This window comes from Amia ocellicauda, chromosome 9 (genome assembly GCF_036373705.1).
Source record: "Amia ocellicauda isolate fAmiCal2 chromosome 9, fAmiCal2.hap1, whole genome shotgun sequence".
Lineage (NCBI taxonomy): Eukaryota > Metazoa > Chordata > Actinopteri > Amiiformes > Amiidae > Amia > Amia ocellicauda.
The window spans coordinates 43,006,071-43,031,219 of NC_089858.1; the positions used below are offsets into that span (position 1 = coordinate 43,006,071).

General features: G+C 36.7%; 1 protein-coding gene across 1 annotated transcript; it reads left to right on the forward strand.

Moving 5' to 3' along the window:
• Positions 1–1,609: 1,609 nt before the first annotated feature.
• On the forward strand, positions 1,610–17,222 carry stc1 (stanniocalcin 1). Its single transcript, XM_066714553.1, has 4 exons — positions 1,610–1,818; positions 11,923–12,065; positions 12,952–13,163; positions 13,469–17,222. The coding sequence occupies exons 1-4, from the start codon at positions 1,704–1,706 to the stop codon at positions 13,755–13,757; spliced, it is 759 nt and encodes a 252-aa protein (XP_066570650.1). The 5' UTR covers positions 1,610–1,703; the 3' UTR covers positions 13,758–17,222.
• The last annotated feature ends 7,927 nt before the right edge of the window (positions 17,223–25,149 follow it).

Sequence of the window (25,149 nt, forward strand, 5' to 3'; positions counted from 1 at the left end):
AATAATTTCATACAGTATTCGTCCAAGACATTTTCAGAAAGACAAAGACCGTGAAACATTTGACTATGAACTCTACGAGCTTTAGATCTTCACGCCTACTTGAAAACTAAAAGTAAATGCATATCAAATTAAAACAAAGTCCAACCAAAATCAAATCAAATAAAATCAATAACACGTCGCTGCCGCTCATTAAGATAAGCAAAACGAAACAATAAGTATCCCGGAATGATTTGTGACAAAGAAAAATAAATAAATAAATAAATAAATAAATAAATAAATAAATAAATAAATAAATCACTTGCCAAACGGTATCCTGAAGCGGTGCATATGATCACGTCTGTTACCTGCTGGTCAGAATTGATGGTCTCTGTCAGTGTCACTACTGCGCGACACCGCTGGTTGAAGAAAGCAGAGGTAGCAGTTCCTGCAGGGCACAATTAAAGGCGGATTTTGAATTCGCTTGCATGCATTTCGCATGTTCAAGCATTTCCACCCACTATTTCTATCCAAATACAGGCGAACGTGAGTGGAATTGGAAATGCAGTGGAATATATAAAGTTAACCATTAACTAGTCGAATGCTCATGCAACAGAGATCGTCTCGATATACATCGCAAATGTAACCTTGCAGCAGAACATAGCCTACTCCTGTATTTATACAAATTGAATGTAAAAAGTCATCATTATAAATTGTGTGAAATACAATACCGCAGTATTTCTATTAAATTTCGTGGGATACCCTGCTGAAAGAGTTATAAAAATAAAATAAAATAAAAGTTCACAGGAATCCTAATTCGTTTTTCTCATATTTGCTATTCCTACGCATATCATTGTATAAATGCTTATTTGCTGTATCTGGAAATGTTTTCCTACAACAATGGTACAATTGTATATTAATGTTTTAATAGCATAATACATTAAATGGATGTATAGGCTAAATAAGCCTTCATCTGAAAACCTCATGATTATATATATATATATATATATATATATATATATATATATATATATATATATATATACAGTTGTATTTGAAAGTATTCATGAATACTTTAATCTTTAAACTATACAACTAAATTATAAAAGTATGTATGTGTGTGCGTGTGTGTGTGTGTGTATATATATATACACACACACACACACACGCACACACATACATACTTTGATAATTTAGTTGTATAGTTTAAAGATTAAAGTATTCATGAATACTTTCAAATACAACTGTATGTATGTATATATAGGCTGTGTATGTATATACATAGATAGATAGATACATAGGTGTGTGTTTGCAGTGTCTCTCTAAAAAGGTATTGAGATTCCAGTGAATTTTTCTACAAACAGTTACTTCGCAGGGTGATTAAAAGGAAGTTATCAAAGTTAGTTTAATTAAGTGGAAAATATTCAAACAATTAAAACTAGTCACTGGGTTATTGAATGCACTGGGGTTGTTCCATGCTGTAATTTGATTGGGCCGACCCGATGGCTCGTGATTTGCAAGCACATCATCATTGTAACAGTATGCCTATATAAGCCAACTCGCTCTACCTCCACAATACGAGAAAGAACAGATTGCAATACAACCCTTTGAAGAAGAATCAATTCAAATCAAAGGTAAAAATAACAACAAGAGAACCTGATATTCATTGAAATAACATTAGATATTAAATATATATATATATATATTTTCAACGAACTCCACAAACCATGCTTCACAAAACCGGGATTCTGCTGCTGCTGGTGCTGCTGACCTCTGCCTATGAACTGGACCAGAACGAGTCCTTCTCCCCCCGGAGGACGCGGGTCTCTGCGCACAGCTCCTGTAAGTCCTGCATTTCGAGTTGCCTTCGACATTACTGTTAATCTTTTAGAAGTGATCGTTAAACATTGGAAGCTCACAATGTAACTACTGCAGAAAAGAGGGAGCATTAGTGTGTGCAAAGTTGGATAAAAGTTAATGTCCTCATATACCTGCATGGTAATATTAATTGTAAAATATTACGATTCAATTGTGTGTACAAGACGTTCTTTTCATGAGTATTAGTTTTCTAATTTTACAAGCAGTGGAAATAACTGAAGTTGGACCATTTGTCACAAAAATGTTATATGCCTATGTGATGCATTTACTGAGCTGCCAGCTAGACATACTGTTTACGTTTGACACTGACAAGCTTTGGAAATTCGGACAAAGTTTACAAATAAGCTGCGTTATGATTATATTTTGTAACCATTGTAAATACTGCGGATTTATAACATTGAGGTTCGTTTAAATTATAGGTAAGTTACATTTGTATAGCGTAGAAATGTTACGCAAAGTTCGTGTGTGTTGCGGTAGGTGAACAAAGGCATCAATATTCTGGTTTTTATAGCAGCGTGAAAGATGCTCATATTTATTTAATGCAAAACAGGTTTGTCAGTAGACTGACCTACGCTTTAAAAACACAACTAAAAAGTCACAATAAATGTATAACTTCTGAAATTGTTATTATGCATTCCAAGTTTGGACGAATTTAATAAAATATATACATAAAGACCTAACAAAGATTCAGATTAATTAGCATCCTTTACAGATTTATAAACGTTCTCAAGTTTGCAAGTCATTTTAAAAATTTAAAAAGATTATAAGCTTGGTTTTATGATTCGTGACTTTATTTATATCAGTTTTTGCCTTTAAGTAGTCCAAAACATTACATTAACTAACCTGCCTTCACAAATGAAGTGAAAGCTAGTGTACTCTCCAGTTTGAAAACACAGTCTTCTGCGTGGAGAGCAGCACAGAGCTATCGAGTGTAATGCATTGAGTTGTAAGTTCTTTATGAAATCTGCTAAATACAATGTTTTTAATAAAATGTATTTATACTTTGCTTAAGAACTTTCTAAATGTTCTCCGAAATTTTCCTTTGTAGACAAATCGGTACAATTAATGCCACATTTACAACAGTGTATTAATTTATATTTGCAATACTATAATGTGTAGTATTGTGCAGTGCCATGCCTGCAATATTAAGACTACATTCAAATTTTCTATAAAGAACTGAAGATCTTTGCTACATACTAATATCTCTGCTATGTGCAGAACTTCCTGTTTTATTTTGTTGCTGTGGGAACATGTAATGACTCGGTACTTTAGTCAGCCTTTAGCAATGGTAAAACATCCTGCAAAATAGAGCCTGCAGTGTAAAAGGCTGTGTCATGTACTGCTACTTGCAGACACCTGTCACACAACGAAGGGCAATAGTTATTGCTACAGGAAAGTGTAATAGATCTGCCCAACTTACACTTTTTAGCGAGAGGTTCTGGAGACCTATTATTATTGTTAGGATAATTTATATTCCGCCACATTTTCCATTTAACTTTTTTTTATGAAATGAAATGTATTTTTTAACAAACTTGTGAAACCTGGCACGATGTTAAAGGCCTTTGTTGCCTTGCTTTCAGCTGGAAACAAGTCCTACTCATCATGCGGTAAGAACAAAATAATACAAATAATGATAGGTACAACCAGTTACAAAAACTGTTAACAACTATAACAATGCCAATCCATATATGGCATTTACAGTAAGGCATGTGCTACATTCACTATTTTATAACCAGCCATACTTTGTTATAATTACATCAATACACCATAATGAGAAATTGGCTAATCCTGTAATAATGTGGTTACTCCTTTCAGAAACCAGCTAATACCTAAAATCATTCTAATCTGCAGTGTTGTTTATCAGGCAGTTAGTCTAACAAACACCCAGCCTCAGTTTTAAAGATCCACCATTGACCAAAAACGCAAGCCAAACAAGATTCATACAGTGTTAAAGGAGCAGGATACCAGTAATTCAGAGTATCACTACTTTCTTTTTGAGAATGGTTTAAGGATCATGTTACCATTAATAAATGTTGGTGGGAGAAAAGTCACAATACAATATTTTTTTCTTAAATATCAGCATGAACTGCAGTTCTCAAATCCATAAAACTCATCCAAGGCAAAAAGCTGCATTGATCACTACTGATGCCTAATACATAAATGTATTTTGCTCCCAAACATGAAGTCACATTTTATTCTAAATCCAGAGGGGATGCCATCACTTGTATGAACAGTTCTCGAAAGGATTCAACAACACACTGCTGGGGTGCATAGTGTTAGGTAGACAATCGGTATGTTGCTGGTTTGAAGTCAATGAGGGATGGCCTAAGACTTTCTACACAGTAAACATATCAAACTATTCTTTGGTGTAAAAAAAAGCAGATTACCATTACTGTGTAGAAAATCATAGGTTGCCCTTTATTGACTTGTGGTTGTGAAAAATACTGTCAACCTTCCATACATGTTGCCAGAGCTATTTAGGTGACATACTGTGAAATATCTCTTATCAGTGTTCAGTTTGGGGAGCATTGAATATCCTTTAAGCTCCAGAAGGGTGGAAAAAATTACATTTGTTAATTATCATCATCCACATCCCTGGAATGGCAGTACTGCAATAATGACCTGTGATGACACAGGGAAAAGAGAGACCAAGATTCATTGTTCTTTTAGAAGGGGTCAAAAGCTGACACACAGCATTACACATCATTTCAGAATGTTGCAATAAGGCTGTGGTTTGGTTGTAACAGACATAACATTGTTGCAATGCATATACAACATTGGTGATTTGATTTTGTCAACCATAATATAGCAACATTAAAGAAACATAAGAGACTTTAGTTGTATATATGTTTTTAAATGACATTACTATTAGGGAATATTTTAGTACACCTTATATCAACCTTAGTGTTCTACATCATTTACATGTTTATTTTATACTTTTTAAAATGGAAAGAACTGTAAGAAAAACCTATAACACACTTCATAAATAATAGGCAGTACTGTTTTCCACCAAGTTTAACAATATTTAAGATTGTTTTAAATACTTAAGTGTTTCAGTTTTTCAATTTCACAACATAATTTCACAACACCCACAACTTTATGGTGGTTGCAGAAATGTTGTGGTTATGTTGGATTCTGTTTTTGGTCTTGCAATACTCAGGGGTGGAAAGTAACGAATTACAACTATTCACGTTCCTGTAATTGAGTAGCTTTTTAGTGTACTTGTATTTTTCAAATTTGGTAATTTTACTTTTACTTAAGTATGTTTTGAGTATTGAGTATTGTACTTCCTACTAAAAAGGCATTCGTTACAGAATACAAACTTTGTAGGCTGTCATGGAAAAAAAAGGTGGATGACAGACAAATAGACCAATAAATGAAGGAGCAATACATTCAAATGTCAAGCATTCCGCACGCAACACTCAACAGGTCAATCACATTGTGTGATGGTTACAGTTGGTCAGTCAATTAAAGATTTGAACTCAGTCATCCAGACCAGCAGCAGTAAGGTAAGTTAAAAAAAGAAAAGAAAAAAGAAAACGACAGCAGACATTAAATATATCTCCCGCTTATCCGTTCTTCTATGTTTCGAAACATTTTAATTAAATACCTATACGGCGTTTCATCTGTGAACTCCTCAAATGTAATAAGATATTAACACTTTCTTCTACAACCGCGGAACCTGCTGTTTATGCGGTAGGATATACTGAATACAATATAGCCGACAATCTGGGCTTTGTAATAAAATTGTCATTGTGAAAGAGTTATAATTGTGGTGATTCCTGAAATGTCAATTTCTACAAGTCATGTATTCATATATTATTGTCACTATTTATTTTATTAGCAGATTTGCACCTGCTATAGCTGTCGTCTGCTTGCCCTGTGATCGGCTCAGCAAGTTTCTAATTCAATCTCGATCACGTTGCAAGCCCAGGTCTCAAGATCAATGTTTGATCAGACGCCTGTTTGATGCTAATTAATTTATGTAGGGCACTGTAGTGTTGAAAATCGCGTTTACTGCATTGTCAAAGGGTGCCAATGATAAATTAGGGATATAAAAGTTTATACAGAGGCTAAACGGCATTTGTTTTAACCAATATATATATAGTGTGTGTGCAATTAAGTTATTAAGAAAACATGCTAACAAAACAAAACGCAATACAGAAAAATCTAAAAAGTATGGACAGATAGAACCATCCCATCCGCCACCTGCATCCACTGCCAACCTCCCCCAAACCTTGAACCCACCACCCCCTTATCCCGCTGTAGTCTGGAGAGCAAGTGCAGCTCCAGTTTGCTAATGGGAGTCTGCTGCAGAGTATGAAGCTGAACGAAGTGAGTCACATAATGTTCCGAAAAAATATTAATATGCAGGTTCAATTTGCTTACAGATTGTCAATTTACAAATATAAAAAAGCAATAGTAAGAGCACTTCACTAGTTCAATCGTTTTTGTCAGCATGTTTGTTGCTTTTCTAATGCTTTCGAAACAAATTTTCTTGTTGAATGAAAAATAGAAACGAAAACGATATGAGACCATATTGTTTAACTGTTAACTTTTTGTTCATCGATGGATAAAGAATTAAATAATTATCAAACTACATTTTGTTTGAAATGTAATTTATATTAGCTTCTTTGTTTATTGAATTGTATATGAGTCACGGCACACACTGGTAACCACACATGCTCTCGCTTCCCTCTCTCTCTCTCTCTCTCTCTCTCTCTCTCTCTCTCTCTCTCTCTCACTCACTCACACACAATGTTTTAGAACGCCGGAGTTAAGCGCAACGTTTGAACTGCAACAGCACATCCTGCTCTGTGGCGTCAGAAAGTAGTTCCATACACAAGTGCATTTTTTTATGAAAGTCCTAAGTTTTTTTCCTCAGTTTTTTATATTCTTGTTTGCTGAACTGTTGTATATAAGCCAATACTTAAGCAATATCACACTCGCAATCATGCGATATGGCCTATACGGCACTCGGCCTATGCCCTCGTGCCTGCGGCCGGATCACATCGGTGCTGATATATCGCCATATCGCACTCTTGCTCATGTGATATTGCTTAAGTATAGGCAGTTAAACCTATTTGTACTGTTTTCAGTGCGTTTTCAATATTCCAGGCCTGTCATTCCATAGAAAACAGCTGTCATTCCATGTCATTCCACTTTTATGTTTTTATTCAGGATTTTAGGATTCCAGTCTAGGATTTGGAAATATAGACCTTGCTTTTGTTTTCCCCATTGTAGTCTATGGGCATTCCACTTCCAATTACAGTCAATGGGCATTCCATTTGGTCATTCGTTTCAGTCTGTCCCAAATACGGCCTCCTGTCCTGACCAGTGATGTTCCCCACAATAAACTAACAATAAAGTTATATCAACATTTCTTTGTGTTCTAGGTAAATTGGTATTGTGATTATTCAAATAGCACTTTTTGTTTTCCGATCCGATACGTCAACCTTTACTATCTGCCGATACCGATCCGATATTTTTGTTTACTACTAAGCTGTTAATATTCCATATGTATGGACGCAATGTGAAACAAATTCTCTATTTCCTGATGACAATATAAATAACTCAAACCTCATATATAGTATATAATATAATAAGAAGAAATATATGAGGTTTCACTTAAAGATCTTCAATTTGTTTTAATTTATTTTTCATTCAATAGCCTAATAATTTAGCAATGTGAGCTGCACTGAAAATGCCTTAACATTAGCGTGCCTCCTTGTGGCAATGTTTTCTGGTCATAACAGCAAAATACAAAATGTATTAGACTATCTATGTCACTAATTTATACAATCTACTTAACTAAACGATTTACTTTTCCATGTTTCCAAACAACACTCAACACACAGACACCGCTCTGCGCTCGAATTCAGTGAATACACAATAAACGGCAATAGCTGCTGTGTGAGGACCTTAATAATATGAATGTGTTTGTTGCTCCTCTTCCCTTTTCTGTAATTGCAAGTTTCGTACAAGGGTGTTTGGCTTTTTGGTGGGTTAACACACCAGCTGTAGATTTGTGGTATTTTAATTGCACTGCACATATTATACACTTAACTGTTATTGTCTCTGTGAGGAAGCCATTGGTCGCGTTCTTGTAGCGTAGATTTCCGCAGACATGCGCAGATCTGCAGAATTCCACCGATTGTGCTTATATGGAATTTGTCAATGCGACTATTATAATCCTAGAACACTTTAATCCAGGCCATTAAAAAGTCAGTAACTAAGACTATGAAAAGTCATTAAAAGTAATTATTTTTCCACATCCTTAACCTGCAGGAACCTTGCTCTAATATGACTGTTACGCCCTCTGTGTGACTGATGTCGCTATTATTGTACACGATGATTGTATTCTTTGTGGAGAACGCGCCACATGGAATAAAATAATCATGTTAAATAATAGCGACATTTCTGGGTGGTGAAATACACTTTTTATGACTACAAACCGATGGTTCTTTCGGAAAATAAGGGTGATGGGTCCAATCTAACGTGCATAAAATGTTATTTTTTAAAGCTTCTCGTGACTTTTCTGATTTCCACCATTGACTCTCAGCAAAGCAGCTCCAGAGATTGGACCCCTGTGACGTCACGGCATATTTCTCAAGCTCTGATTTCTGGTCCATAGAATGAGCTGGACATGAGAAACTCACTGCACATAATATGGTTCTACTTATACAATAACCTGAGGAAATACAGATTTTTGGTGGAGTTCCCGTTTAAGGCGAAGTTTAAGGCTAGCTGGATCGTATCAGATTACAACATCTATTATTTCCGATATCCGATCCAGTGTTTTTGGCCTGTATCGGCCGATACCGATACGGATTATCGAATCGGCGCATCTCTAATATATATACATACATACATGTATATAGTGTTAGTGTTTGCTTGGAGATCATGTGACAAGGCTTTGTTAAAAGTAACTATGTAACTTGTACTCCAAGTACTTTTTACTTTTACTTGAGTAGTTTTTTTTTTATACCAGTACTTTTACTTCTACTTGAGTAATATTTCATCAAAGTAACAGTACTTCTACTTGAGTAGGATTTTTCAGTACTCTTCCCACCTCTGGCAATACTGAACTCAACACTGTACTGGCATATCTATGAGTCTACAAATTGATGTTGTCCAAACTTTATTTCCCATAAGCAGAATGTTTGAACAAATAGTCAAAATGTTCAATTGTAACCTGTGCAGAGGGCCATGGTATTGGCCTATACTGTTAGCTCAGTGGATGAGAGAAGATAGACTGTATAAAATAGATGATGAAAACACAAGTTACAAGTATGATACATGTTTGTATGGAGCAATAATTTTGAGAGAACCCACTGCAAGTTGTTTTTCACAGAATTGGTCTTCCTGAAGCTCCAACACAGTATCTAGAGCATGGTCTGTACAACTCTGGTCCTGGAAAGACTCCATGTCTTTTGTTTTTTTGCTTTATCCACACCATAAATTACGTATAAATCAATTATTGAGCTTAATACATTAAAATTACTTCGTATTCATGATATTCAGGGATTTTTGATTTAGACAGGCCTATAGAAGCTGTGGTACAGGGTTGGCCATCACTGATCTAGTGGCAAAAGGAAGTAGGACTGCAGATCAACTTCTTAAAGGTGGTGGCAACACCAAAACAGAATGTGTTTTTTTCTCTTTAAAATGTTATACTAAAGGAAAAAACATAAACACATCTTAGACAAAAATGTAACATGGAATATATAGTACAATCTAAATGATGGCTAATGCAAGTGAAAGAGTTCTTAGGGCATGGCTCAGGTATTATTTCTTTCTTATCAGACCACATTACCTAGTAGCCCTAAACCAGCACTGCATATATTGATGGCATGAGGTCATTTACAGAGCGATTTAAACAGCTGCTAACCAACAATGAAACAATAAACGTCATTGTCTATTAATTCCACTGTAAGCTTATGTCTGTCCTGGACCCAAACCTGTCGGGCTAGTCAGCACACATCAAGACATTACCATCCATTATCAGGGTTAGTCAGCCAGGTTTAATTTATGTTTCATTAAGCATAATGTCTCTTTATATCAGGGGCTAGATTTCCAGTGTTGTACAATGGAGGTCTATACCTTGAACAAACTTCTCTTTCAAGACCCTGCCAAGGACTGTGTTCATTAATCCAAGAAATACCTGTACTATTGTAAAACAAGCCTTTATCTTAATGTCTTTTTAAACCATGGGGGTAATTCAGCAAGGTTAGGTAGGGGGGATACACTGTTAAGGCTCATTGATGCTGTGAGGATTGAGTCAAACCAGCTGGCAGAGAATAGCATCGTGGAACAAAAAAAAAAGACACTTAAATGAAGGAGTGAAAAACTCATGCATGGCCTGATATGTTCTTTATATAGCAAAGGTTATGTAGAAGTCTGAACAGTTGACTACGCTAAGATTGTGTATAAAATAGTGATCAGTTAAGTGAAGTAAACCTCTCAGCTATTGTGCTTTCTCAATGTGAATATAATTAAACTACATTCTGACTGGTTAAATGGAAATGGGTATTATCAATAGAAATCCACATGACTGAAATTAAAGAAAACACATACTCGCATAACACTTTTCTACTATCTGCAAATCTCATCCTTAAAAAAATGAATTGTACAATCTGCTATTTGAATACCTCTATTTAAATACTTGGGATAAAACAGCAGGATGTTGTCTATTCCAGAGGCTGATATACGTTTGCGTTAAACAACTTCAAAAGCACACATGCTATAAATAAAGGATTTCATTGACATTAAAGTGCTCTTCTCTTTATAATTTACTCTAAAAACAATGTATGTTGATACATTGTCAGAAACTGTGCTGTCTGACATTTAAGAGATTGCTTGATAAAAGGTAAGTTGCTTGCTGAGGTAAATTGTTCTGTACTAAACTTATAATAAAAGGAATTACTATAATTGTTTAGTACTCTGACATTAATAGGGCTTTATGTTTGTTTGTTCACAGCATGTGCATGCAATCGTGAGGTTTAAACCAAAGCTTCTACCAGAATATTTCATGGTAGTTTTTGTATGGTTAATGTCAAGCACATAGTGATTTATTTAAATAGTTTGGTCTCTGCTAATATATTGTAATTTTAACATATTTCAGGGTTTATTTTCTTACAATTATTATTATTATTATTATTATTATTATTATTATTATTATTATTATTATTATTATTATTATTTCTTGGCAGACACCCTTATCCAGGGCGACTTACAACATAAGTGCAAATTATAATTTCTAGGAGGGGTAGATATAGCTTTTCATTGGTTTTAAGAAGAGGAGTTGGTGAAAAATGTTTAGAAGCAACTGGCCTATGGTAATCAATAATACCACCTATCAACGACCTGCATTAAACTCATTTTCAGACAAGTATGGTGCAATCCCGGGAATATTCAAAGTATAAAACCATACTGTTACATACAGCCTATGATGGCGAATTCTGAAATCTGCCTGGCAAGTACAAATGTTATTATCCTGTCACATGCAAGTATAATCCAAAAAGCATTTCCATGGCCAAAAAAAAAATGTCAGCAGAAACTGATCCTGCTTGGTCTTCGCTATAAGAACTGTACCAGCATGTCTGGGAGCAAAACACATCTCCAACTCTCCATTATTTTATTTATTTATTTATTTATTTATTTATTTATTTTTGTTGGTAGTTCATTTAAAAAATCGTAGGTATGCTAAAAGAACGTACAGATCGTGTTTCCAAGTGTTTCATAATGGTTTGTGCCATATTTCGGTAGTGGCTGAAATTAACATTTAATCAAGACCTCAATGTACTGATTGTCCCCCTCTGTCTCTGATCTCTCTCTCTCTCTCTCTCTCTCTCTCTCTCTCTCTCTCTCTCTCTCTCTCTCTCTCCCTTGTAGCATTTACACAACTTTTTATATGTTTAGCTCAGGGTGAAATCAGTGATAATTGATATCTGTGGTTGCTAATCTAGTTTTAAAATTGTGCTTGCCACTTGGCCAGGTCATCCTTTTAAATTATAATTTGTTCTCAACCAACTAAACTGGTCTCCATCTCTCTCTTTCTCTCTCTAGCGGATGTAGCTCGGTGTCTGAACAGTGCCCTCCAGGTAGGATGTGGGGCCTTTGCGTGTCTGGAGAACTCCACCTGTGACACAGATGGCATGCACGATATCTGCAAATCTTTCCTGTACAGTGCTGCTAAATTTGACACTCAGGTACAGACACCTAAACCCTGTCTGCAGCTACTGTGATCATGCTGAATCTAGTACTCAGCCAGTCCTTTCCTACATGGCGTGTCAGTGAGGAAACATACATTTCCGGTGGTCTTAGTTGTAGTTTATCACTATTTGAATGATGGATGCTTAATCAGGAAGTTCTTGCCACAGTAGTGAAAAAGCCAGAAATGAGTGCCTTGAATTTATAGGGATAATTACTACCAGAGTTCCCTGAATAGAAAGGATTGTAGTTTTTATTTTTAATTATAATGTATCTAAGCACACCACATCAGTAAAATGTCACTCTGTAGCTTTAAAAACAAGGGAACAGGATTTATACTGATATAATACAAATAATATAATAACCACTCAAATTTAAAGTAGTTTTACTAGAGTAGTAGTGGAAGTAGAAACATTCTCAGTACAGCTGAACAACTGACATTGTCAATGAAAGTAATGGAGAATATCCCAGGCCCAGCCAATCTGTCGCATACCTAGTCTCTCTTATGTGTAAGCAAGAGTTGTTGGAGCTGTGTAATAATTTTGGTAGCTTTTGTGATATTTCACTACTAGTCTCAATGTTGTCCATTAAGATGTTTTGGGGTTTTAGCGGCATCTCAATGTGTGGGTCTGAAGTGAATCCTCTTACGAAAATCTCAAGACTCAGCCCAGGGATATTCAGTTTTCTGTCTTGGCATAATCAACTAAATATGTTTATAAACAGGTATTTTGTCTTGCATGGTTTTGGTTTGTATGGCAATGTGGCCAGGACTGTTGATTAGATTAATATAATAACAAGGGTACCACATTGTTCTAGTCAGACTGTGATTAAATGCAGTAAATAACCCATTGGGCACTGCAGTGACGGAGGTGTTGTGTTTGACAGGGCAAGGTCTTTGTCAAGGAGAGTCTGAAGTGTATTGCCAACGGTATCACCTCCAAAGTATTCCTCACCATCCGTCGCTGCTCCACCTTCCAGAGGATGATCAGTGAGGTGCAAGAGGAGTGTTATACTAAGCTGGACATCTGCGAAGTGGCGCGTCTCAACCCAGAGGCCATCAGTGAGGTGGCCCAGCTGCCTAGCCACTTTCCAAACAGGTCAGCCAAGACACACCAATGCCCACATGCCCACATGCCCAAATGCACAGATACCTTAATAGCCTTAATAGCCTGCCATAGAACATCACATGTTCCCTAATTTGTATTTCAATGCTAACCTTTACTTAACCTTAACTGACTAATTACAGTGTATAATATCAATCAATCAATCATTTTTTGTTATGTACAGCACCTGTCGCAGGGTTTTAATATGCACCAATTCAAATCATTTTCTTTTAAAGACAAATTAAACCTTTACTGATCTGTAGCTTCTTCAGTCTGCTAATTCCATTTGCCATTTGCAGATATTACAGCAAACTCCTGCAGAGCCTGATGGAGTGTGACGAGGAAACCGTGAGTGTGGTCAGGAGTAATCTGGTGTCCAGGCTGGGGCCCGAGATGTCTATGCTGTTCCAGCTGTTGCAGAGCAAGCCCTGCCCTGCCTCTTCTGCCTCCTCCACCTCTTCAGCTGGGGCTGATGGGCATGGGAGTTGGCGTTGGCCAGGATCCCACATGTTCAAGATCCAACCAAGCTTGCGCAGGGAGCCCACCAACCTATTCGCCAAGAAACGCTCAACCGGTGACAGCTCATAATTCTCTTCTTGCACACACACACATGTACGCACACACTCCCATACACACACAGCATGACACTTGAAAAAAATTAAATGACAACACTTTCTGTGTGTAAGGATCTTAGATTTTTCCAAAGTACCAAAAAACAATAATCCTAAAAATGTACCTTCAGTCAAAATGGCATGAAACCAGTAAAATATTAAGCATAGTTATTAAAGCTACAAAAAATCTGATCTATCTATATTCACTTCATAAAGGTTTATATACTTGGGGAGAACAATGTACAATCATTACTTATGGTAAATATACAGAAATGGCACTGCATGTGTGCATTCTTATGTATGGGATATTATCCCTAAATAAGAATGTATGTATTGAACATCACCTAAATATGCACTCAGATATAAATCTTTATGTTCAGTTCTGAAATACCTCTCTGAACCTAGCTTGAAAAATCCTGCAATTATATCAATTGTATTTTTTTTTAAATTAATTTTAGAAAGAAATATTAAATTTGACTAAATGCTATTTTCACTAAAGGTCCAATAATTAGACCCTCTAGTTTACATTTTAATTGAAATATATGTCCACTGAAAAATGAAATATTTGGTAACAATTTATTTAAATATTTGAGTATATGTGTGACAATGAACTTAGTTATGTCTCTGTCTCTTATTTGTGTAAGTGCGTACCTTTTAAAATACCCTTCTCTCTGCTTCCGGTCCCACCAATGCCTTACAGTAGTTCCATGCTGCAGACAGCTGTTTTCAGGATCGGTGGGGTCCTAATAAGCCATGCACAGGAAGTTAAACAAAAAACACCCCCATTAAAAGACATTAAAATGAATAATTACATACATTTGTAACATACAGCACCATAGTTCCATAAAAGATACTACAGTATACACTTGAGTGTGATAGTGGAGACTATGGTGTTAGTTTGGATTACATGAGGGCCACTACAAAAAAAGTGTTACCAAATTTTGCAGAAAAGCATACATATTAATGGACAAAAAGATAAATATGACCAGCATCTCTGTACAGTTGATGAGAAACAGAGGTGTATTCCTATAGACTGGCCATTAGTGGGGATTGTAGGGAATATGACAAGACTGTTTAATAGCATTTTGTTTGTTATATTATTGATATTTATTTTCTACTTGCTAATTCTATTTTATTTAATATATTCATATATGTTATGATGTTATGCAGTGGTGATTACTTTTGTATGCTAGAATTAGGTTAGAGCTATAGATTATAATGTAAGGTTTTGTGGTGGACTCCCATTAGTGTGGGAAGTGCGGAATCTTAAAAGAGTTTTAATTGACTGAATAGGATTAATGTTATGACTCTGTGCTGGCCATGGACGAACATGTATACCATTCCAATCATAGGATTTTCTTTGCTACTGTTATAAGGGAACATATTTAAAACTGCAACTTAGGAAGCTTTGTAACTAGTATCTTGGGGGAGGGACAAGAAGATAATGGTTTCATGCATTCCAGCAACCTTGAGATGTGTGGGTTAGAATCTTAAAATAACTAATACAAGTGGACAAGTTTATAACCAGTAAATAAGAAAAGGGCTGTTGTAATTTTATTGTAAGGAAATTAACCTGAAACAATTTTCTAAAACTGTGTCATGCACACGAAGTAAACTGCAAAGTGTTTCTCCAACCAGCTTTTGACACTATGCAATATACTTACGAAAAGATTTACCCTCCGATTTAAACATTTACCTCAGTATACAGTGATAAAAACCTTTGACGCCACTCACAGCGAAAGCATTATGGAGAATGCATTCACTATCTAAACATTGAAAAAGAAAAGCAAACTTGGAATATTTAAATTGCCAGGGTAAACTTTTATGAAATAAGGTTCAATCTGTGGTCTTGAGACATAACAGAATACTATCATGTTTCATGTATATCTACAGATACTACACAGTCTACAACTCATTGAATTTACAAGCTGTTTTACTTAGGCATTTACTTATCTACAGTAACTTCCACAAAGCATTACCTTGCTGTCTGTTCAGTGACTGTTATTGGTTTATGAAAACCATTGTTTTGTTCCCATGAATGTAATAAGGAGAAAAGGAACTTTTATAATCTTGGTTTATTTATTGATTTCCTTTTTGCTTTACATTCAAATCCCTGCTTTGAATAGCTTAGAGTAGTATTTTAATAATAAATAAAATGGGGGGGGGGGATATAAAAACCTCATTGCATATGATACATGCAGTGTGTACCTACTTAAAGCTTCTGTCTTATATGCACTTTGTATTCTTACACTGCTAAAGCCTAGGGCATTTCAACATGCAGCACTTGTTGAACTCAACTACCACTTTGTGCTTCAAAATATTGATGTTCATATTGAAGTAACTGAAAAAACAAAACTGCACGATTGAAATATGAGGGCTAAAAATGATTTAATTGTATAGGTTATGGCTTCTATATCCTCTAATTTGGGTTAAAAGCAGTCTCTATATTTCTGCAACACCAGTACAATCATACAACCCTATAGTCACTGCTAAACCAACACTTTACTCATCTGAGTGAAAAGAGGCCAGCTATGCTTTTTGACATCTGTCTCCACAGTTAAGCAATCTATCAACTTTATGTCTCAGCTCCTGGTAATCCTCGTATGGTAAATCCTCTAAAACTTTGGATTCTTAAAAGTCATGCATCACAATATGACTGTCTTTAGGAGGAGCAGGAAAGCAAACTAATCAGTTTGTATGGGTTATATCATTCCCCTTCTACAAGCAATCAAAGGGCCTTTATGATCAAAGGTGTATAATGTACAATCTAAATAAAAAATAGTGTGCAAAATAGTTTGCTTCTAAATCGCTGACTATTTTCCTCAGGGTTCTTGCATTGCACACATTGCCACCTGCTGGTGAAATGCTTTAACTGTTTATTTGAAGTGGAATATTCTATACTACCCTCTTACTCTGCATATGAATCCAAGAGCTGAAAGGCTTTGTAAACATTAGAGAATGTATCTTACTGGATGTTACAAAAAGGCTGCTTAAACATTCAATGAACACAAATATCTATTCTCAAGTGGGCAATAATGAGCACACTCCTATCACCCCCGATTGATGTTTGGGCACCACTATGTTGGATAAATTAAATCATGGTACTCCTTTCTTTCCTATCAAGACTTGAAATTAATCACTTTTATTTTATGCCAGAAGACACTTGTTAGTCAGATTCGTTCTACATGTTTTAATCCAAATCTTTTTTATTTATACCAATCATTTATAGGAATTAATTGAATCAATCAATCAAACACTGATCAGTTTCTAGAGATTTCTTTGTTGAAGTACACATGTAAGCATGATCGAACATTGTGATTTATTTGCACTTTAATATATAAATATATATTTATTTCTTCTTCATGCCATTAATTTGCAGCTTTGTATTCATAATTAAGAACAAATAATACATCAACTGTATGTTTTTTGTTTGGCTGATTAAAGGAATAAACATCAATTATATCTGGCATATGTCATTATATGAATTGCATATTGACTGGATATTTCAGTTATTTGTTCCTTGCTTGATTACTGCTCCACAGTTACCTTACTCCTGTTTGGAGTTCATTCCATAACATTCAATCCATCTTGCTAGTTTGATTCCTAGTAGCTAATTAACTCCAGAATGTTTTCCAGCTCTTTACTGAATTAATTTCAACTATATGGCATAGTTTGTTCTATACCCCCACCACTTTTTGTGTAAAAAAAGTGCCTCTTATTTTCTATACTGAGACCAACCTAATCCTAATTTCCACTTGTGACCTTTGGTCCCTGTTTTATTGATAAGTATGGCTAAGTCTTTGGCATTGACTTCATCTACTGATGAATAATATAATACTAACTATTAAATGAAGTACATGTGTGATGTGTACATAAAGTGGCCTTCAGAATAGAAAAAAATCAATTCAGAAAAATATAAATCATTTTGGATAAAATACAAAACAAATGTTGTCACCTGCTTACAAGGTTAGCATGATGCATCAAGCCTGGACAAGAGCTGCTGTATAGCATAGCATAGCATCTCTCTGAAGCCCTGGGGTTGGCTTCTGAAACTGAGACTCCCGATGAGAGGAGCTCCCGCGATTGGTCAGGCCACTATATAAAAGGAGGAAACTAAAATGCCTTGATGTGGGGAGTTTGAGGTTTTAAGTAAAAAAAAAAAAAACACCAGCTACAGTTTTAATTTTATATTAACAATGGTAGAAAAAAAAGAGAAAAGGAAAAAAGACATAAAAAGTAGGAAAATTCCAATAACATCCAACAGCCTTTTAAAATAATTCAATATATACAGAAACCAGAAAGAATGTGAGTAGAAAACAACAACAACAACAACAACAACAACAACAACAACAACAACAACTTGTGTTTATGGACTTAGACTTTGATTTGGTTTGTGATTCGGAATGTTTTGTGTGATTGGATTGTCTTTTAGTTTTATGTTTTAGATAGAGACCCTTAATAAGTTTAATCAGGCTCAACTAAGGCTCAACATCCTCTGCACTATATCCCCACCTTCTTGTGTCTGTTTCACTAGATCCAGCCCTTTTATTGAGGCCAGCAAAATAGTCATCCTCTCACAGAGCCACTATACATATATACACCAATTAGCCATAACATTATGACCACCTGCTAATATTGTGTAGGTCCCCCTTTTGCCGCCAAAACAGCCCTGACCCATCGAGGCATGGATTCCCTAACCTCTGAAGGTGTGCTGTGGTATCTGGCATCAAGTTAGCAGCAGATCCTTTAAGTCCTGTAAGTTGCGAGGTGGGGCCTCCATGGATCAGACTTGTTTGTCCAGCACATCCCACAGATGCTCAATTGGATTGAAATCTGGGGAATTTGGAGGCCAAGTCAACACCTCGTGATTCATCAGACCAGGCCACCTTCTTCCACTGCTCCGTGGTCCAGTTCTGATGCTCACGTGCCCATTGTAGGTGCTTTCGGCAGTGGACAAGGGTGAGCATGGGCTCTCTGACTGGTCTATGGTCAGCCTCATACGCAACAAACTGCGATGCACTGTGTGTTCTGACACCTTTCTATCAGAACCAGCATTAACTTTTTTAGCAATTTGAGCTCCAGTAGCTTGTCTGTTGGATTGGACCACACAGGCCAGCCTTCACTCCCCATGTGCATCAGTAAGCCTTGGCCGCCCATGAGCCTGTCGCCGGTTCACAGCTTTTCCTTCCTTGGACCACTTTTGATAGGTACTGAGCACTGCAGACCAGGAACACCCCACAAGAGCTGCAGATTTGGAGATGCTCTGACCCAGTCGTCTAGCCATCACAATTTGGCCCTTGTCAAAGTCGCTCAGATCCTTATGCTTGCCCATTTTTCCTGCTTCTAACACATTAACTTTGAGGACAAAATGTTCACTTGCTGCCTAATATATCCCACCCACCTGTCAGTAGTCATAATGTTATGGCTGATCGGTGTATAATATAATGTATCTATCTATTGTCATGTTGTTGGAAGTATACCCACATGGTTGGGGCTCTATATGTGGGGTCAAGAAACACAAGGTAGTGGTATAGTGAAAGAAAGTGCAGATTTATTATATAAAGTGCTTGGTGCGCTAAACAAACAGACATACTAAATCCAAACAAAACCCTTTACTCCTTATAGATCCTACCTAAAACAGAACACAAAACAGATCCCTAACTAAACATGTAACTCATAAAACATGACAAACACACTGGCAAACAATTCAGTCCATAAGGCAATCCAAGTCATCACCAAAGTTCGTTACCATAGTCAATCCTCTACTTCTCTCATGGTCTCACCATCTCTTGTTCCACAGGGCTTCACAGTATATACACTCACCTAAAGGATTATTAGGAACACCTGTTCAATTTCTCATTAATGCAATTATCTAACCAACCAATCACATGGCAGTTGCTTCAATGCATTTAGGGGTGTGGTCCTGGTCAAGACAATCTCCTGAACTCCAAACTGAATGTCTGAATGGGAAAGAAAGGTGATTTAAGCAATTTTGAGCGTGGCATGGTTGTTGGTGCCAGACGGGCCGGTCTGAGTATTTCACAATCTGCTCAGTTACTGGGATTTTCACGCACAACCATTTCTAGGGTTTACAAAGAATGGTGTGAAAAGGGAAAAACATCCAGTATGCGGCAGTCCTGTGGGCGAAAATGCCTTGTTGATGCTAGAGGTCAGAGGAGAATGGGCCGATTGATTCAAGCTGATAGAAGAGCAACTTTGACTGAAATAACCACTCGTTACAACCGAGGTATGCAGCAAAGCATTTGTGAAGCTACAACACGTACAACCTTGAGGCGGATGGGCTACAACAGCAGAAGACCCCACCGGGTACCACTCATCTCCACTACAAATAGGAAAAAGAGGCTACAATTTGCACAAGCTCACCAAAATTGGACAGTTGAAGACTGGAAAAATGTTGCCTGGTCTGATGAGTCTCGATTTCTGTTGAGACATTCAGATGGTAGAGTCAGAATTTGGCATGAACAGAATGAGAACATGGATCCATCATGCCTTGTTACCACTGTGCAGGCTGGTGGTGGTGGTGTAATGGTGTGGGGGATATTTTCTTGTCACACTTTAGGCCCCTTAGTGCCAATTGGGCATCGTTTAAATGCCACGGCCTACCTGAGCATTGTTTCTGACCATGTCCATCCCTTTATGACCACCATGTACCCATCCTCTGATGGCTACTTCCAGCAGGATAATGCACCATGTCACAAAGGTCGAATCATTTCAAATTGGTTTCTTGAACATGACAATGAGTTCACTGTACTAAACTGGCCCCCACAGTCACCAGATCTCAACCCAATAGAGCATATTTGGGATGTGGTGGAACGGCAGCTTCGTGCCCTGGATGTGCATCCCACAAATCTCCATCAACTGCAAGATGCTATCCTATCAATATGGGCCAACATTTCTAAAGAATGCTTTCAGCACCTTGTTGAATCAATGCCACGTAGAATTAAGGCAGTTCTGAAGGCGAAAGGGGGTCAAACACAGTATGTGTAATGCTGTGAAATAATAATGCTTTCAAAAATAGGCATATTAATAGATTATATTTATCAATTAACTAAATGCAAAGTGAGTGAACAGAAGAAAAATCTAAATCAAATCCATATTTGTTGTGACCACCCTTTACCTTCGAAATTCTTCTAGGAACACTTGCACAAAGTCAGGGACTTTGTAAGCATATATTGTCAGCATATAGTGTATGATTAAACAATTATACCAAACAGGTGCTAATGATCGTTAATTCAATATGTAGGTTGAAACACAATCATTAAATGAAACAGAAACAGCTGTGTAGGAGGAATAAAACTGGGTGAGGAACAGCCAAACACAGCTAACAAGATGAGGTTGCTGAAGACAGTTTAGTGTCAATAGTCATACACCATGGCAACACTGAGAACAGCAACAAGACACAAGGTAGTTATACTGCATCAGCAAGGTCTCTCCCAGGCAGACATTTCAAGGCAGACAGGGGTTTCCAGATGTGCTCTTCAAGGTCTTTTGAAGAAGCACAAAGAAACGGGCAACGTTGAGGACCGTAGACGCAGTGTTCGGACAAGGAAACTTACTGCAGCAGATGAACGACACATCATGCTTACTTCCCTTCGCAATCGGAAAATGTCCAGCAGTGCCATCAGCTCAGAACTGGCAGAAAACAGTGGGACCCTGGTACACCCATCTACTGTCCGGAGAAGTGGTCTTCATGGAAGACTTAAAAAACCATACCCCCGGTGTGGAAACAAGGCCAAGCAACTATGCACGAAAACACAGGAACTGGGGTGCAGAAAATTGGCAGTAGGTGCTCTGGACTGATGAGTCAAAATTTGAAATATTTGGCTGTAGCAGAAGGCAGTTTGTTGCCGAAGGGCTGGAGAGCGGTACACAGTGAAGCATGGTGGAGGTTCCTTGGAAGTTTGGGGCTGCACTTGGAGTTGGGGATTTGGACAGAATGAATGGTCTCCTCAATGCTGAGAAGTACAGGCAGATACTTATCCATCATGCAATGCCATCAGGGAGGCATCTGATTGGCCCCAAATTTATTCTGCAGCATGAACATGCACCCCAAACATACAGCGAAAGTCATTAAGAACTATCATCAGCGTAAAGAAGAACAAGGAGTCCTGGAAGTGATGTTATGGCCCCCACAGAGCCCTGATCTCAACATCATCGAGTCTGTCTGGGTTTACATGAAGAGAGAGAAGCAACTGTGGTTAGTTCTCCAAGATGTTTGGGCCAACCTACCTGCCGAGTTCCTTCAAAAAACTGTGTGCAAGTGTACCTAGAAGAATTGCTGCTGTTTTGAAGGCAAAGGGTGTTCACACCAAATATTGAATTGATTTAGATTTTTCTTCTGTTCACTCACTTTGCATTTTGTTAATTGATAAATATAAACTATTAGCATGTCTATTTTTGAAAGCATTCTTACTTTACAGCATTTTTTACACCTGCCTAAGACTTTTGAACAGTACTGTATATTAATTAAACACATGCATATGGAAAAAAAAACAATAATAAATACACCACAAATTAAATGTAAAGACCTCAATCAAAATAATTAGCCTTTTGCTCTTTATTAAAATAAACATCTTCTTAATCTTTTCATTTTAAGTAATGTTCATTAATGCCACTTGTTTTACCTAAATGACATAAAGGATAGATATGTGAAAAAGATGTTCAGAAATACTCTGCAGTTTATTGACTTTGCACCCTTTAATTATACATTTTTTCAAACTCATTTCACAAGTAATTCAATATTAAAATGCAATTTGTTATTTTGTCAAAGTGTCAGGTAACTTCTTCTGGTGTAATAGTAAAGTTTACATACATATTGTAGTTATTGTGTTTTCATGTATTTGACAAAAATGACAAACATCAAACTTCTAATAATTCCCATGATTTTTACCATCATTGCCTGTATTTTCCCTGACTATTTTAAAATGATTTTGTGGCATATTAAACCCTCAATAAAACCATATATGTGTAAACACAGAAATACCCCTTAACCTATCAAAATGTTTGTCAGTACATGACAACATACTGTTCGACCACAGTGTCTCATTCCTCCACAGCCACCAACTGGATCTTACCTTCACAAGACACTTCTCTCCCCCTCCCTCCCCATTCTGTCTTGAACCATAACATCTTATTCTCCCTACTATGTCAGTCTCATCAGCCTCCCCAACCCCTACAACATTCTGCTAGAATATCCATTATTTCTCTACATCTGCATTCAATTCCTCAGATCTCTATCATCTTCCCTCCAGTGAAACTGTTTTTATCTTTACTTCCCTCTTCAAACCTCAACCCTTACACCCACATTTTTTCCCTTCTTATTTTACTTCAATGTGTTTTTCATTTATTCCATCTTGAACTACTTCTTCCCCTATCCCTTCTCCTTCTCTCCACTCTGTCACTAAATAAATGTTTTGTTCACACAGCTTCACACCTCTCTCCTAATTGTTCTTAGGTTATTAGATTCTTGTTTGCCTTTGACATGGTTAAACACTCTATGCACTTCTGTCTCTCAGAAATTAATTCACCCATTTCCCCATATATCCCTCTGCCTCCTCCATCCAGGTTTCCTGGTGTGTCACATTCTCTTCACCTCAGCCCCTAGAGGTGTTCCCCAAAGGACCAGTGTTGGCACCCCTCCTTTTCTCTCTTACACCCACTCCTTGGGTTGTTTTATCCCCACTCATGGATTCTCTATAACAAATGCTTACACATTAAGTACATGTTAACAAATGCTTAATTAAACTGTTCTTAACAGTAACTATCATGTAGTTAATGAGTACCTACTATGTTAATAAACTGTAAAATTGGAGACCTAGTGTAAAGTGTAACCAGATTCGCTTACTATGACTATTCTGATGATGCCCTGATTTTTCTATTTTTCCCTTATATATTTCTCACATTTCTTTTTTAGCCATTCCATCTTCTTATGATTATACCTGTAGACGCTTCTCATCTTCTCTTCTATGATAATGATGTATTGTATGGATTATTGTGATGCTTTTACCCTTTTAATGTTGCATATATGTAGAACATTCCATGTTCACTACCGGTCAAAAGTTTTAGAATACCCCCATTTTTCCAGTTTATATTGAAATTTAAGCAGTTCAAAGTCCAGTGAATAACCTGAAATGGGATACCAAATACTTGGCAAATAACACAACAGTGAAGAATACACATGGGATTAAAGAGAAGCACACAGATTTTGTGACCTTTTAAGGGTACCAGAGGGGTTTGTCAGCTTTTGTTTATTTGTTGTATGCTTTAATTTCAGAGTATATTGAGACATTAAACTGCGTAAATTTCAATAAAAACTGGAAAAATGTTATTTTCTAAAACTTTTGACCGTTAGTGTAAGTCATCTTTGTTTAAAAAAATCTGCCAATTGATAAGAAATGATTCATACAATTTATTCATAAACATTTTTCCAAGGTCTAAATAACATTATGTAACCTCTAAAACCTGAGACATTGTGTTCTACAGGGAGCTAATTTGGAGAGCTCTACCTTATACAATGGTAATGCTATTGTATGGGGTAACTGATTTTTGCTGCTCCCTCTTTAAGATTCTTAAATTACCAAAAAGGAAGAACTTAATTCTGCCTTTCTGCATCTCTACCAGCCCTGCTGCAGTTCACAAGTTGAAAACTGCTTGGTTCCCTGCCAATCAGCTGTAATTTAGCCTCTAAAGCTACAGACTCTGTGTGACTAATTTCCTAAGACACATTAAGTATAAACTAAGAACCAGAGAGTACATCCATATGCGAAATGAACTTTCTTAAACTTGAAGTGTAAGAGAGCTGAAATTGCCAAGTGAGTATTTCATTTCTTAGCCCTACGGCAAAGGACAACACAAGATGCACAGTTTCTGCTATCTCAGTGGAAGAGATATATAATTTCATGCCAATTTGGAAGAGTCCCACAGGGCTTTGTAAAGTACTGTATGCAGTGGTGGGGCTAGGTGAAGCAGCTGGTTATTATAGACTTCCAAATGTTTTCTGTTAAAGTGACAGTTACAGCTAATTTCCCTTGGAAGCAAAATTTCAGATATATTGAAAAGATCAAATAGCAGGATTTGGAAAAATTGTGTTATGCATCTTCACATGGTCCTAAGTAATTTGCCTATAATTTTTCATTGTTCGCATTACTGTAGAAAATTATTTGTTTACTATGCAGACTTTGGTGACTGACACTCCAAATGAGAAAAAATGTATTGATTATTATTGATAAATCAGCACTGTAGGGTGGAATGAGGGAAATGGATCAATGTGTGCAGAAAGACAGAAAAAGCAAAACCATGTGGTTATGCATTGGAATCATTGAACCTTTTGCTTTTACATCAAGATTTTC